This window comes from Jaculus jaculus, chromosome 2 (assembly GCF_020740685.1).
Source record: "Jaculus jaculus isolate mJacJac1 chromosome 2, mJacJac1.mat.Y.cur, whole genome shotgun sequence".
In the NCBI taxonomy this organism is placed as follows: domain Eukaryota; kingdom Metazoa; phylum Chordata; class Mammalia; order Rodentia; family Dipodidae; genus Jaculus; species Jaculus jaculus.
Window position 1 is genome coordinate 174,970,727 of NC_059103.1, and position 17,480 is coordinate 174,988,206.

Here is a 17,480-nt window from a genome sequence, read left to right on the forward strand (position 1 = left end):
AGAAATAGTACAAACAGGACTTGATAAAGAGTAAGTGTCAAACAGATGTATTATGGACATAAGATCAATAGATTAATATAGATTTTTAGGGACTTATTTTAACAATTAATTAATTAACAAGTTGAATATATTGAAAATATTTTATTTATTTGAACTTTGAAAGTAGAAGCATTGATAATATTACATTAGTAATTGTGATTTACTATTACAAGATACTTTTACATACAAATTTTAACTTACTAATATATGACATGTAGAATATAAAAATTCTGTTTTACATGTGATATACTGGAAGGACATAATACAGCAGAAAAAGTTGTCATGTCTACTTTTCTAAGATGATTTTTAGTTGGAACTGATTATGAGAACAACTTAACCTGGGAACTTGTAAAGTAGGGATATAAAAAAGCTTAAGAAGAAAGGAAAGTTGGACAGTTTTTATAGCTTGTTCAGATGTATCTAAAATTACTCATGTTTTCAAGCATCCAATACACTGATTCTGCGTATGATAGATATGGCATAAATTTAATGGTAGCTATAGCAAACATTAATTAAATACTTTCATTAATTGTTTGAGATGTCATCTTTAAATCCTGGTGGGATAGTATATATTGATACAGTCCTAAAAAAACTTTTTAAAGTTTGTTTCTTTTCTTTGGACTTTCCAATGTATAGGTGGAAAAATTTAAAATTATTACATTAAACTTGAGGTTTGTTTTCCCTATCAACTGCAACCTGTCTTCTTAAGAGTTTAATACCAACTTTGAGAATAAACACACACACACACACACACACACACACACACACACACACATACACACACTGAAACATGACTGAATTCTCAGTGCTAAGTAGTTTGTAAAATGTATTTTTCATTGGACCTGAAACAAGTATTTTTCTTTTTCTTTAATTTTTTATTATATTTAGTTTGAGAGGGGGGGAGAAGGAGGGAGTGGGAGAGAGGGAGAGGGAGGGGGAGAGAGAGAGAGGAGAAAAAGAGAGAGAGAGGGGGAGAGAGAGAGAGAGAGAGAGAGAGAGAGAGAGAGAGAGAGAGAGAGGGAGAGAGGAAAAGAGAGAGAATGGACATGCCAGGATCTTCAGCCTGTTGCACACAAAGTCCAGATGTATACGCCCCTTTGTGGTGCATGTGTGACATTTCATGGTTGCATCACTGTGCATCTGGCTATGTGGGGCCTGGAGCTTTGGACATAAATTTTTAAGCTTCACAGGCAAGTGCCTTACCCACTAAGCTATCTCTCCAGCCTGAAACGTGTATTTTTCTACAGATCCTTTCCCTTTCCTCAAGTAGAAGTCCTATTCACTTAGTTCTTTAAGGGAACATTGCCAAATTTTGTTTTTCTTTGCCACCTAATGTATCAGGTTCCATAGACATGAACACCTAAACGTATTTTGCTTAATTCTTTTCTGCTGTTATACTTTAGGTTCTCACAATTTCTTTTTTGGCTCATTGGAACAACTCAATAGTTGTCCTTGCCCCTAGATATGTTCTTATCCTATGATCTAAATGATAGTTCATCATTCCATCTCATAGAATATGAGTAGGAACATCTTCTTGCATAGGATTTTGAAGCATGTGCCAGACCACTGAATATAAGTCACTTCAAGGTTAACCAGTTATCTTCTGTCCTACATAGTCCAAAATACATATTAAGCAAAGCCTTTCCTTTTTATAATGTCTGCCCAGATTAATCCTTTTAAAGTCAGCAAAATCAAAAAAAGCACAAGTTACTTTCAGACACAAGTTGAATCTACTGTGTATGAAAAATGTTTCATGGCAACTTAAACAGGTAGATTTAGTTTGAGTGCATAATACCAAATGGAAAGTAGCTGAACCACACAGAGGAAAAAAAGGCTTTCTGTATCTCTGAACCCAAGTGTTTCTTAGTAAAGTAGATTAAGTACAGTTGTCAAGATAAAGAAGTGTAGGAAGACAATAATCTTAAGTTTTAAGGGTACATGAATAAACCTAAAATGCTCTGATTGTCACATTGTCCTATACACTTGCATTTTGTGCTTAATACTGTGACAAAGTGCCTTTATTAAGAAAGAATATGTTAAGGATGAAGAAAAAAATCTCTGCGACTATGATTTCCAAACATGAAATGTTCAACATAATGACTGTAGGCAAACAACAACGAAGATGTGACAGGGTGCATTTAACATTCCCCAGTGGTTGATAGGAAAAATAAACCAATTTAAAGCAGTTATCACATATTATATATGACTGAATCTAGTAGAAAAATTAATCATAGAACTGTTTTTCTAGATTTCCCTCTTATTCAAAATCCCTCTTACATTATTATATGCAATGAAATTATGTGTGCTATATTTCTATACAGAAAAATAATGAAGTGGCACAAAAATGTAAAATGCAGGAAACAAATAAAATAGAAAAAGAATATCAAGATCAAACTTGAGGGTAGCAGGAGAAGCCAGAAAGAAGAGTCAGGTGAAAAGAGGAGGAACAGGGGGGAGGAGGGAGGAGATAGGGGGTAGGGGGAAGAGGAGAGAGATGGTTTCCACATCAAAGTAAACATTTAATTTTTATCTCCCAGGAAAAAGCAATATTATCAAGTTTTGTATTGACAGGTACTCCGCAACAGTCCATTTAGACCATAGGCACTGAGTTTCACTATGGCAGACGTGGTACTAGTATTAAGTCCAAGGCCTACCTAAGTTCTTTCTTTCTTCCCTAAGAGCAGGAGGCATCTCTGTTCAATTTGGACTGTGCTGTTTGTAGTTGGGGAGGATGATGTAGCAATCTTTACTTGTTTTCATTGCCTTTTCTTATTACAATAAAACCAACAACTATAGTCTCTAACTTGGGTTCTTAGTGATTTAGTTTGGTGCGTGCATAACTTGTTAAAGTGGTGTGTCTATACCAGACTGTCACGGAATAACCATGTTCAGCCACCATATTCCTTACTGTCATAGTGTTAATTTGAACAATAATCAGGCAGCCCATTGTGTACTACCCCTGCTTTAACTTAACACTGCTTTACACTTGAATATTCCATGCTTTTACTAGGTCAGACACCTTTCTTTTTACTTTTATGCTTCCTTTTATATGGTCAGAGGTGCTGTACGAAATAATGTTCCCAGCCTATTCTATTCTTTCCTTTGTCCTGCCCTTTAGGACAAAAACATGAGCAGAAGTAACAATGCCTGTTATTTGTCTCATTCATTTGGCAACACAATTCTTATAGACAGAATTTTCTCTCCTGTTACAACCACAAATTATAAAGGAGCAAGAGACAAATAGTCTTAGAACCATGCTTTCTGTTTCTAAATAGGTGTATGTATGCATGGTTCTCAGACTTGGTATTAGGAACCCACTCTATATATCATCATAAACCAATTCTCCAGTTTTGCAATTCTTTCAGTTTTGCAATCAAGGTAATATTTTATATGCAATATACATTGTTTTAATTTTGACCTAGCTTAGAATTGGGGTGGCCGTTTTATAATGTAAATTACTTTTAAAAGGCCCTTTGAATACATGCCTGGTACTGAAAACCCATGACATGAGAGGTCATGAAGCCTAGGGGTATAACACCAGCTGGTGACTGGCTAAATGCATATACTGTGCTCACCAAGCTGACCAGTAAGCACTTCTCTGAACATTTATACCCATATGTTAATGCTACTCTCACCTTTGGTTAAAGAAACTTCTCTTTTCAGATGGCAATGACCTCTGTGATGATTCAGAAGGCACCATGGTGCTGAGAAGAAGTGATAGAAGAGTGCTCAGCACTGTAACATTTCTATTACACCTTCTAAGGCTCAGGGTCCATTGCGGAAGAGGTAGCAGAAAGAATGTAAGAGCCTAGGGAAGGGTAGGACTACTTAAATGCACTCTCCCAGACATAAAATGGCCTGGATATCCATGACCTTGAAGTGCCTGACATTACCTACACAAGACCCTCATAATAGGAGAAAAAGATGGTGACAGCAAAGTAAAAGAGAGACTAATTGAGAGGAGGAAGGGATATGATGGACAATGGTGTTGCAAAAGGGGAAAGTGAGGGGGAGGAGGGAATTATCATAGTTTATTTTCTATAATTATGGAAGTTGTCAATAAATAATACAAAAAAAGGCCTTTTTGTTGATGGAGACATTTTGAATGTGATTTCTGTTCTCCCTCTCTCTCTCTTTGGATTTTCACTCTAACCCAGGCTGACCTGGAATTCACTATGGAGTCTCAGGGTGGCCTCAAACTCATGGTGATCCTCCTACCTCTGCCTCCCAAGTTCTAGGATTACAGGCGTATTCCACCACACCCGGCTATCTTCTCTCTCTCTCTCTCTCTCTCTTTTTAATGAGACAGAGAAAGAGAAAGAAAATTGGAATACCAGCGCCTCTATCCCTACAATTGAACTCCAAATGTGTGTGCCATCTTGTGTACGTGCATGACCTTGTGCATGTGTCACCTTGTGTGTCTGGCTTATATGGGATCTGGGGAGTTGAGCATGGGTCCTTATGCTTTGCAGGGAAGTACCTTAACTGCTAAGCTGTCCCTCCAGCCCTCTCTATCTTTCTTTTAATTATTTATTTATTCAGAGTGAGATTGAGAATAAGAATGAACATGGCTATACTAGGGACTCCTGCAAATGAACTCCAGATACATGTGACATTTTGTGCATCTGACTTTATGTGGGTTCTGGAAAATGAAACCCAGGCTATCATAATAGCTTTGCAAGCAAGGGCTTTTGAGTGTTGAGCCATCTCTCCAGCCCTGTTATCTCTTTTAATGTTAACTAGGACAAGTCTCATGTCATAATTACCATGCAATTTAGTATTAAACTTGTAATCCTATGATTTTTGATCTGAGAAAATATTTTGATTTCACTAAATGAACTATTTTGCCATAAAACTGGTAATTCTTCAAGGATATTATGTGGCTATAACATATGTATTATTTATATCTCTCATTGCTGTAACAAATACCAACAAAAGCAATTTAAAGAGGAAAGACTTATTTCAGTAGGTTACAGTTTATCATGGTAGGGAAATGAATGGTGGCAGGAGTGTGAAGCAGGTGGTCACATTTTGTTTATAGCCAGGAAGCAGAGAGCAATGCATCCTGGTACTCAGCTATTTATTTCATTTTCATTCAGTCTAGGACCCACAGTTTATGGAATGGTTCTACCCATAGTTTGAGTGGGTCTTTACACTTCAATTAATCTAATCTAGAAAATCCCTAACAGATATGCCCAGAGACTTACTTTTATGGTAATTCTAAGTCCTATCGAGTTAATAATTGAAATTACCTATCACAGTATAAATAAGTGTCCTGGAATGCTTACTTTTTTACAAAGAGAAAACCAGTTTCTATAGAAACTATATTTATTAACATCATGTAGTCTACAAGATAGTAACATACAGATTGTAGGATCTATATTCATTTCAGTGTCAACCAAGGTTTCCGTTGAATCTAATGGAAAACTCAATTGAGAGTGGCTAAAAAAATGAAGAGAATTTTTTTTACATAACTAAAATCTCCAGAAGTACATGTTAATTCAAGTGAATTCTGAATGTCATATGATTCACAAGTCAGTTCTTTCTTTCTGTTTTTAGTTTATGTTAAGTAGATGTTGAGTCCATTTTAGAAAGGTTCCTCTGAAGATATCGTCTCAAACTAACTGCTAGTATAACTCAGAATTACAGGAATTCTTAAGCATACTAGGAAATCTGTGTCCAAGTACTGTCAGATGAATGTTTGGAAGAGTCTCTGATTGGATTGGCTTAGGTAGTAGAGTTCATTCCGATGGTGATGGTATGTGCAGAGGAGCAGTGCAAATATCATGGTTTACCTTTGAAGTAGGTGAGCTCAATGCCACACAATGCACAGGGCTGAGAATAGACATTCCATTTATTCCAAAAAAGGAAGCCAACTAGATGGCCAAGAGCCAACATCAGATATTCACTATTGCTGCTTCTATGGTATATTTTGTATTTTTTCACTCTGAGAGCTAAGTAACTCCAAAATGCACCTATTTTTAGATTATTACTTAGCATATTTTTAGAGAGAAAACATAAATAAGGTTAAGAAAATGATTTCACAGTGGTCTTTTTTTATATGTTACATTTAAAATTGCTAAAGAAATGTTGACATAAAAGTGATAAAAATTAATTATAATGAATTTATATAAACAGGCATGTTCCCATTCAAAAGAAATAATTCATGTGGAAGAACTTATATAAAAAGACATGTCCATATTAAAAATATAATCCTAACTCTGTCATTACTCATCATGGCCTCAGGTATGTTGTTTAGTTGACCTCTGTCTTAATGTGTTACCTAGTAAAAGAGCAGCATATTTAAAATGTTATCAGATCTCACAGGGAACATCTGAAGTGTAACAGCCTTCATTTACAAAGCCTGGTCCCACAAGGTCTTTTATCAAATTCTGTGTCATCATCTCATTTGGGCCATGCTATAGCAAGTGCCATATTTATTTTCATTTTGGGGTTTAGTACATCACTGGCAGAGGAAATTTGTAGAGGAGTGTAGGGAAAGAAGTTAGAAGATCATAAGAAAGCTTTACTGAAGAGAAATTTACTTCAGAAAAAAAAGAAGAACATTTCTGGAAGCATTGATCTGCCAGGTAAAATGCTTCATTTCTTTAGAAGCATTCATTAAAATTTCCACCACACTTTTCAATAACTTTGTAATATAGATGTGTAAATTTTTTTGTTGTTGTTGTTTTGTTTTGTTTTTCGAGGTAGGGTCTCACTCTAGCTCAGGCTGACCTGGAATTCACTCTCTAGTCTCAGGGTGGTCTTGAACTCACAGCGATCCTCCTACCTCTGCCTCCTGAGTGCTGGGATTAAAGGAGTGCACCACCACGTCCAGCCAATGTGTAAATTTTAAACTGATGTCTTTCAAATGGGACTGGAGGAAAACAATGCATCCAAAAATATTATTATAAATTATTTTTACCCATGCTTGAAGACAGTTTGCCATAGTCTACTTCATAGTATTTTCCTGTTTTAAAGTATTAAGAAGGCTGGAGAGATGGTTTAGCGGTTAAGCGCTTGCCTGTGAAGCCTAAGGACCCCAGTACGAGACTCTATTCCCCATGACCCACGTTAGCCAGATGCACAAGGGGGCGCACGCGTCTGGAGTTCATTTGCAGTGGCTGGAGGCCTTGGTGCGCCCATTCTCGCTCTATCTCTATCTGCCTCTTTCTCTCTCTGTTGCTCTCAAATAAATAAATAAAATAAACAAAAAAATTTATAAAAAATTAAACATAATTAATAAATAAGAATATATATATATATGTATGTATGTATGTATATACACACACACATCTATATATAGAGAAAATTTTTAGAGAGAATTATGTATACAAGCAACGGGGCTTACTAAATCATAATTTGAAGCAATTCAATATTGATTTAGATAGCTAAAAAACAATCAATGTATTGTGCTGACATGTAAATGTTAGATGCTATTTTCTCTGTGTTAGACTGAACATTTTGCTAACTGAAAGATTAAGATCTGATTATACATATATAAAAGTATAAAAATAATTAGTGTCATCTTTGTTTAAGCTGCATATTGATTGATATATATACATGTAAATATATCTAAATATCTATATATATCAGTATATCAACATGCCATGTATGTACTTATTGGCACATAAACATAAGGCATTGTATAACAAAAACAAGATATTGGGATAACAAAATTTTTACATTTATTTACATAATTATTAATTTAATTCTTTTTGAGACAGTTTTAATTTGTAACCCAGGATAGCCACAAACATATAATTTTCCTGTTTTAGTGTCCATTTCTCCATATTTAAGTAACATGTTTTATTTGTCTTTAGCTTTATTCTGGTAGTTGTTCCAAACAGCTCTGTAAGATTTGCTTACTATTAGTTCTCTTAAGAAAAAGTTCTTTTTACCTTCTACTCTCTTAAATACAGGGATAGGTAATTTTTAGAGCGATTGTTCTACTTTTTTCAAGATGCCTTATATTTTCCTGTTTATAAACAGATTTTCTTTATTATCTCTGTCCCAAGCAATGCACTTTTGTCCATATACTTGGTAAACTAAATTCACAAATCACTCTTACATGACAATAAAGTATCACAACGAATGTTCTTTGGCTGGAAGAATAAACATGTTGATATGATTGAGACATGCATTGGAAGCATACTTGGAAGAGCTTTTGTTAGTTCAGTTATAGTAACATTTTGAATAAGTTGTGAGTTTATTTTAATTTTTTATTGACAATCTTAAAAAAATATATTTTATTTATTTTATTTGAATTTATTTGTGAGAGAGAGATGGGGGTGGGGAGGGAAAGAATGAGTACACCAGGGCCTCCAGCCACTGCAGAGGAACTCCAGATCCAGATGCATATGCTACCTTGTGAATCTGGCTTATGTGTGTCCTAGAGAATCAAATCTTGGTCCTTTGGCTTTGCAGGCAAGTGCTTTAATAGCTAAGGCACCTCTCCAGCCCCGATTATTGACAATTTTTATATGTACATAATGTATTTTGATCACAGTCCACTGCCATTACTATCTTTTGTCTCTCTCCCACATCTCCCTTCCTCCAGACCATCTCTTCTTTCCAACTGGTCCTCCTTCTATTTTGATGTCTTTGTTTTTCTTTCCCATAACCCATGACAACATATTGATGGGCTTAGTATTATGTGGGTAATGACAGTTGCTGTGAAATCATGAATGCCACAAGCCACTTTGTGTCTGGAAGACAGTGTTGCAAATCAAACTTCTCCATCCTTTGGTTCTCATATTATTTCTGCTACCTCTTCTTCAGTGTTCCCTGAACCTGGGAGAGAGATGATATATTTCTCTTACCTAGCACTGAGAAATACAGATTCATGAATTTTCAGCATTTTTATGAGCTTTGAATCACCTTAGATATCATTGCCAACTGTACAGAAAATTTCTCTGACAAAGTAGAGAGCAGTACTAATCTATGGGTATAAATAATAAATATTTATTGGACAATTTGATGGGCACAACATATCCATTTAGCCACACAACATTAATAGCTTCCTTCCTGGGCTTGTATCTTCCAAGTGTTGGCTTTTGACTAGGCTTTCAGTACCAAGTCAATGAACCTCAAATCCAATTTGACAGAGGTTGGTTTCCCACAGAAAAGCCATGCCACACTTCTGGCATTGCTGGTTTATGTAGGTCACAAGGCCCACTGCTGGTTAAGACTGGTGATGACTTTCTTCCCCCAACTTTCTAAGCAGCACTTTCACTTTCTGTCACTAAGACAGCTGCTTAGCAGGGAAGAGGCTCCTAGCTCACTTCCATCTTGGTGATGCAGTGTCCTGCAACTGAAGCATGTGGTATCTTCAACAGTAGGGTGTTACTGTTTAATTCTGGTTGACAATCAGGGGTATTCACAATGTATATATTTTAGGGAACTCATGGGCATTACTGACTACAAATGAGTTATTTTTCCAGGTAAGATACCAATAAAGAAAACAAGTTGGATAAATTACATTTTAAATAATCTGTGTAGTTAGGCAAAAACTACTTTTAACTTAGTACAAAAGTGTCTTAGTTTATTTAGTATATATTGAGTATCTTCTGTATATCTGGCATTGGGATAACATAACCTAAATGGAAATCCTTGACAGATAGTAATATTGCAGATTAAAAATTATAATTAAAAGGTTGTAAGCTTATAGAAAATATAAAGAAGTAAAGGAATTGAACTGAGTGGAAGAAGGTGAAATATTAAATACAGGTTCAGAATACACCTCCTTAAGAGAGTGAGTTGAGCAAAACCTTGAAGGTTTTTCTGGCCAGGTGTGGTATAGTCCCAGCAATTTGGAATATTAGGTGGTCATGCCAGGAGCTAAATTCAAGGCCAGCTAAAGCTACATCAATGAGACCCTGCCTCACTTCTCCTGGGGAGAAATGAGAGAGCAGGGAAGAAAGGAGGGGGAAGAGGGGAAAGGAAGGAGAAAAAGAAAGAAAGAAGAAAGTAAACAAAGTTATAGACGATTTCCTAGACCAGAACAAAAGTGATTTGGAAAAACAGCATTGTTGGCAGAAGGAGCTGGCATAGTTGATCTCAGGTGAGATCCTGCAGGGATACCAGCACTAGCAGGGGACACAGAGGGTAATTTCAGCCAGATCCCATAGGCCTTGCAAGAAATTTAATCTTCATCATAAAGCAAAATTAATGGATATTGAATTTTTTCAGCATATGAGCAGCAGTCAGATTTAAAGTCATAAACTGTGTTTAGACTGAACTAAAAGGGGATAGGGCAGAAGCAAAGAAATAGTATATGACTTCACCAAATTTTTACCAGTGGATCCTGAAGGTATTTTTTTACTAGATCTATTGTGATGGCCTCATGAATTGATGAGCAACTAGAAGTAAAGAATTGCAGTTAATCAAGATGGAGATTTTTGCTTCTACTTAAATCTACTTACTTGTATTGTGAAGCATCATATACTACTTTTTCTCCAATAAGAAAATATATGTGGGACTGGAGAGATGGTTCAGTGATTAAAGTGCTTGCCTGCAAAGCCTAATGACCCTGGTTCATTTCCCCAGTACCCACCAAAAGCCAGATGCACAGAGTAGAACATGCGTTTGGAGTTTGTTTGCAGCAACTAGAGGCCCTGAAGTACGCATGCTCCCTCTCTTTGCTTGCATATAAATAAATAAATTAACTGATATTTAAACAGAAGAATATATATGTGGGCTGGAGAGATGGCTCAGCAATTAAGGCACTTGCCCGTAAGGCCTAAGGACCCAAGTTTGATTCACGCATACCCATGTAAAGCCAGCTGCACAAAGTGGCATAAATATTTGGAATTTACTGGAAGTGTCTGGAGGCCCTGGTGCACCCATTCGCTCTCTCTCTCTTCCTCTTTCTCCATCCCATTCTCTTTCAAATAAAAATAACATAAATAAAATATTGAAAAAGAAAATGTATGCTTAACCTTATATATATCCTTCACATATGTGGCACCTGTTTTTATATTGGTTATACTTCTAGGTATGTTTGTTTGCTTTTATAAGAAGAGGTTATCTCTCTTAAGTATTCTTGGTATTAGGACTTTGGAAAAGGATGTCAGTTGTATCTTTGGTATTAAAGACCAAGGTTAAATATGTGGAATAGAAATATTAAATTATGAATTGGAGTCAAGAAAAGGAGGTGGAATTATAAACAAGTATAAAGGTAGCAGGGGATTTCATTAATGATCTTGGAAAGTAATTGTTGACTAAATTTACACTTGTATTTCTCATGTCTTTCTCATTTTGACTTCTTTTCTTAATGCATTTTTCTTTATTGAGGGTTTGTTCTAGGGCTGCAACCAACTCAGGTAGAGAACTTTAAAGAACAGAATTGAATTACTTCAGGCTTACTTTATCTTTTAATATAGGATAGTTGCCAATCCTTGTGTCTGTTTTAGCATGGCATGGAGCATGGAAACAGCATGATTCATATAAGTGAACATGGCTTATAAATCTCTTGAGCTGCCAGTTTTAAGTATAGTGGCCAGAAATGCCTTGGATCCAGATAGCATTTGGTATCCAGTGTTGTGAGGCTCTAATCAGCTAAGTACCATAATCCTCCTTACAGGGTACATTCTTACTTGACCTGGAGCTATATACAGCCACATAGCAACAGCATGAAAGAATAGCCTTTCCATAACAAGTCCATCACTAGAAGATTTTATGATTTCATCCTTGAATGAATACTGTGTTATGTGTAACTTTTCAATAATTAAGCTTTAGAATAAAATTGTAAGCAAGGAGAGAATATCACATCATCTGATTAAGGATGGCTCCTGTGATTTTGCCAGGACTAGAAGGATTAAGTGAAAGCACTGCCTGGCACATTGTTGATGTATTTTCATCAACATGATGCTGCATGCTCGACAGATGTGCACTGGTTGAATAAGAGGTAAAAAATAAAAGTGTTATATATTAATTGTGTCATGTTAAAATTATCTACTATATATTTTGATAAATATAAATTTATTTGCTAGAAGCGTTTTTGTAGGAATTCAGTCTGTATTCTTCATGTTGTTCAGGAACATAAACTCTAGTTAAATTATTGATGTACTATTTTAAGAGCTTTGAATTTTAGATTTTAAATTGCAGTATTATGTCTAAATTATATGGCTAACCTTATATAATTGTACTTATGAAGTATTATTTACATTCATTTTGTAATTTCCATGTATTATAAAGCTTCTAAAAAGATGTTGATGTCTTTATAGATTTTTGATTCTTTGAATATCATTTATATCCCTAAGTTTATGAAATGACAGTTTTTAAATATGAAAGGTGGTATATCTTCTGATTTTTGAAACTTCAAATATCATTCATAATTTTTAATTATGAAAGAGCAGTTTTCATATGCTCTTCACTAATAAGGATTATGAGTAAGATTTTCATATAGTCATTATATTATAATATTATAAAATTTATAGAATGTATTATTCTTCAGAATCTTCACTTTTAATGTCATTGTGGGCCTTAAAAGTTTATATAACTTCAAATAAGAAATAAAAATATGAATATTAATGTTCAATTTCTGGTGTAGCTTTTCATTGTCTTTGAAATGTTTTCAAATGTTTATTGGCTATATTTTCAGAAATTTAATGATTACCTTATTGCAAATATGGCCAGGATTTTAGCTGGAATAGTTAACATAAACCAGTTAAGATGGTTAATATTGTAAATATTAAAACAGAAATTATAGTAAAACATGATGAATTAATAAACAGCAAATAACTGAGACCTCCTTTGTTGTAATAGAAAAGTACCTTAACATGAGAAAAAACTTATTTGGAATCTTCCCATAAATTAGTATGATTTTGAGGACATCCAGTTTTAAAGAGCCTTATTGATAGGTTTTCTTCCTCAAATTATTATACATAGGCAGATAAATATTTTTTCATTAATGGGTTCTAATTAATACTACTAAAGTATGGCCTAAGAAAAGTAATAACAATAAAGAGAAGTAAGATGAATAGTTTTAGGTAAATATAAACTGAATGTCATTACCTTCATATCTACTAATAGTTGTTATATTTGAAAATAGGAATTAATGCAATGTGTGGGAAAAATATTATGTTTTGGATTCTTTCTTTTAATTTCTCATTATCTTCTTTAAATTTTTTTGTTTATTTTTATTTATTTGAGAGTGACAGACAGAGAAAGAAAGAGGCAGAGTGAGTGAGAGAGAGAGAGAATGAGTGTGCCAGGGCCTCCAGCCACCGCAAATGAATTTCAAATGCATGTGTCACCTTGTGCATCTGGCTAACATGGGTCCTGGGGCATTAAGCCTCAAACCTGGGTCCTTAGGCTTCATAGGCAAGTGTTTAACCACTAAGCCATCTCTCCAGCTGCTAATTTCTCACTATCTTCAAGGGATTGATAAAAAACATGCTTGATGAATAGCTTTGAATTTCAACTTATGGGCTCAGTACTACTAAATGTTTATAATTATTTAGAGATATATACAAGTTGTCACTATTTCTGATAATAAACACTACAACTTGCTTATAAAGGTCAAGAGAGGCATATAGATTAGACAATCTTGATTTTAAATGGAGTTTCTTCAGTTTTTGAAAATAGTGTGGAAGAAACATAGAAATCTTAATATTTATAGGATAGCATGCATGAAATAATTCAAATGTAATTTAACCCTCACATTAGTCATCACAATTTTAGATTTCAACTGTTGTTATATTTTATGTAAATCCAATAAAATTGGCATTGCACATTATGAGTCAGATGCTACAGCAAAATTTCATAATCTCTACACTAAAATGATTGCTAGATTTAACACTGAATTTTGGTCAGTTTAACTTAAAAAAAAAAAAACAAAATGGTTTGTCATGGGCCAGTTGTTCATAGCCTTTCTTTTGGAGCTGAATTCTATAATCATTATTTATCAAATTTACTTAGAGTAGTCACTATAAAAGTCTCACTACATTCAGTTTATTCTCATTTTCCAATCTTGCATGCGATTTCCTCAGAGTGGGAATAAAATTGTCTGTTTTCATATACTTCTAGAACACCAGACATTATACTAAATTACTAAATATATATCAACAATTACTGAAGTTGTGGTAACAATATTACTAAGTTTATAATCCCTAAGAAATTGTAAGAGGACTATAACATCATTCAGCTTCTTCAATGCCCTATTTATTTCTATGATCCTAGTATATTTTATAGCATGCGGCATTAGTTCTTAATAAATATGTGTTTGCTAAAATAATGTATGAGTTCAGGTATATGATCTGTGCTTCTTGTTAGCACAGACTCCTGTAGATTGCATGTCTGTATAGGCCTGATAACTGCTAAGAGCAAAAGCAGGAATAAGAAATGAAGATATCACAACTCCAGAACTCTTTTCATGACGTACACTACTAGCATGCTAGAGGTTTTTCTTCTTTAGTTATCTGTATGTAAATAATGGTATCATAGTCAGCTTCACATTGCTAGGATGAATTCCAAACCAGGCACAGTTCATGGCAGGAGGGGATTTGTTGAAGCCTACTGATTCAGGGGAAGTTCCATAATAGCAGAAGAAGCTGGCCCCCTTTTATAGGTCCATGCAGAGAAATACCACTACTAGCACCATACCTAAGCATACTCCAGGAACCCCAGGTAGAGCTCAAGCACTCTGCATACCTTTAGGATGGAATCGCCCCTAGTAACACCTTAGGGCTGGACTCAAGGATCCACCCACAGTGACACCTCATCCAGTCACAGGGCTGGAGATCTAAGTTGCAAGCTTTAATAAATTCCTGAATCTACTGGGGACATCCATTCAATTATCACATGTGGCAAAATGCATGTTGAATAATGTAAATACACAGATACATGCAATCACATATGTGGTATTGTATAGGTTAATTCTATTATGTTGATTCATATGAGGTGTCTTTAAAAAGGTCAGATGAACCACTTGAAATTTCTTCTTCATCCTGGTAGGGAGTATGTGCAATAAAAATTGCTTAAATGGTGTACCTTTCATTTTTCTTTTTCTTTGGTTACTTAGGAAACGAAGTCCATCAGTATCCAGGGATCAGAATAGAAGATACGAGCAAAGGGAAGAAAGAGAGGAATATTCACAGTATGTTCCTTCAGATAGCACAATGCCTAGGTCGCCATCAGATTATGCTGACAGACGATCTCAACGAGAACCTCAGTTTTATGAAGAGTCTGATCATTTAAATTACAGGGACTCCAACAGGAGAAGTCATAGGCATTCCAAAGAATACATTGTAGATGATGAGGATCTGGACAGTAGAGATGAGTATGAAAGACAAAGGAGAGAGGAGGAGTACCAGGCACGCTACAGAAGTGATCCAAATCTGGCCCGATATCCGGTAAAGCCACAACCCTATGAAGAACAAATGCGCATCCATGCGGAGGTATCTCGAGCCCGGCATGAGAGACGGCATAGTGATGTTTCCTTGGCAAATGCTGAACTAGAAGATTCTAGGATTTCTCTGCTGAGGATGGACCGACCATCAAGGCAAAGATCTATATCTGAACGTAGAGCTGCAATGGAAAACCAGCGATCTTATTCAATGGAAAGAACTAGAGAGGCTCAGGGACAAGGTTCTTATCCACAACGGACCACAAACCATAGTCCTCCAACACCCCGGAGGAGTCCAATACCCATTGATAGACCAGACATGAGGCATACTGACTCTCTAAGGAAGCAACACCACTTAGATCCCAGCTCTGCTGTAAGGAAAACAAAACGAGAAAAAATGGAAACAATGTTAAGGAACGATTCTCTGAGTTCAGACCAGTCAGAGTCTGTGAGACCACCACCTCCAAAGCCTCATAAATCCAAGAAGGGAGGTAAAATGCGTCAGGTTTCATTGAGCAGTTCAGAGGAGGAATTGGCTTCCACGCCTGAATATACAAGTTGTGATGATGTTGAGATTGAAAGTGAGAGTGTGAGTGAAAAAGGTAAGCTCTTTAATCACACATTTTTCTGTAGTCTACGACAGTAGCATTTTTTGGTTATTTGTACTTCTGATTCATTAGTCAATAGTTAGGCACTCTTTCATTTATTTCACGTCTTTGAGTAGTGCTGGTCATTAAAAAATCTCATGTTAAGGTGGGCGTGGTGGCATACGCCTTTAATCTCAGCACTCTGGAGGCAGAGGTAGGAGGATTGCTGTGAGTTGGAGGCCATCCTGTGACTACATAGAGAATTTCAGGTCAGCCTGAGCTAGAGTGAAAACCTACCTCGAAAAAAAAAGAAAAAAAACCTCATCATAAAAACCGAGTAGATGTTTATATAAATAATATTGCTATAGTTATCTTTCTGATAATATTTGCCTATGTCTTTGAGCATTTAAAGACTATATATATATATATAATTTACTTTGGGTTTATAGGCCTTAAGTCAGATTTCTGTTTGGCTTTCCAGAAAGGGTTTAAACATTTTCAGTGTTCTTGTCACATGTGCTTGAACTTTTGATGTCAGTGCACTAAAATTTTGCCAATAGGCCATGAAATACTCTCCATCATTTTAATTTAATTTGATTGTGAAAGTTCAGTGTTTTTGTATGCTTATTGCTATTTAATATCTTCTATGAGTCATCTTTTCATTTCTTTTATTTCTTCTGTCCAAATTTCTATTGGATATATTAGTTTTCTCTTATTGAGCGCTTTTGAATATTAAAATTTTATGTCATTTAACAGTTATTTGTTGATATTTATTTCCTATTTGGTTATTTATTAATTTTATTTGAGACAATTGAATTTAATACAGACATAGTTTTATATCTTTGTTGAGGTTTTTCCACAACTTTCATTCTTAGAAACTCTTTGTCCTCAAATCTGTTAAGTATTTAGCTATACATGTTGTCATTTTTATTAGTTTTTTTTAACATTAACTCTTTTTTATTTCTGGAACGTATTTGGTGTATGATAAAGTATACCAGATTGGTGAGTATATAATATAACTCCTGTGTCAACTGCTGCCTCTCCCTCACTCCAGTTTTATCATAATATTTGCTGAATGGTACATTTCTTTTTTATTTTTATTTATTTATTTGGAAAGAGAGAGAAACAAAGTATGGACATTCTAGGACCTCTAGTCACTGTAAATGAACTCCAGAAGCATGTGCCACTCTGTGCATCTGGCTGTATGTGGGCACTGAGGATCAAACCCAGGCTATCAGATTTTGCAAGCAAGCACCTTTCACTTCTCAGCCATCTCTTCAGCCTCCATTTCTGTTTTTATATGAATCAAAAGGAATACACAAAAGAATGCTGGAAGGCATATAGACAAGTAGTTACTATAGAGTCATTTTGTAATAAACCAAAAGTAATCAGAAAATAATTATAAATTAAGGGTAGTTCACATACTAAAACAAAATGGGAAAAGTGACTTAAAAATAATGAATAAGTAGCCTGGTGTGGTGGTGCACATCTTTAATCCCAGCACC

General features: G+C 35.2%; 1 protein-coding gene across 49 annotated transcripts in view; it reads left to right on the forward strand.

The window, feature by feature from the left end:
* The window catches only part of Rims2 (regulating synaptic membrane exocytosis 2), a 544,765-nt gene that overhangs the window by 256,017 nt on the left and 271,268 nt on the right, over positions 1 to 17,480 (forward strand). For all 49 annotated transcript variants that reach the window (XM_045144630.1, XM_045144647.1, XM_045144632.1 and 46 more), the window contains one exon: positions 15,065 to 15,990. In XM_045144630.1, the coding sequence (XP_045000565.1) occupies positions 15,065 to 15,990 (926 nt within the window). The remainder of the gene's footprint in view (positions 1 to 15,064; positions 15,991 to 17,480) is intronic.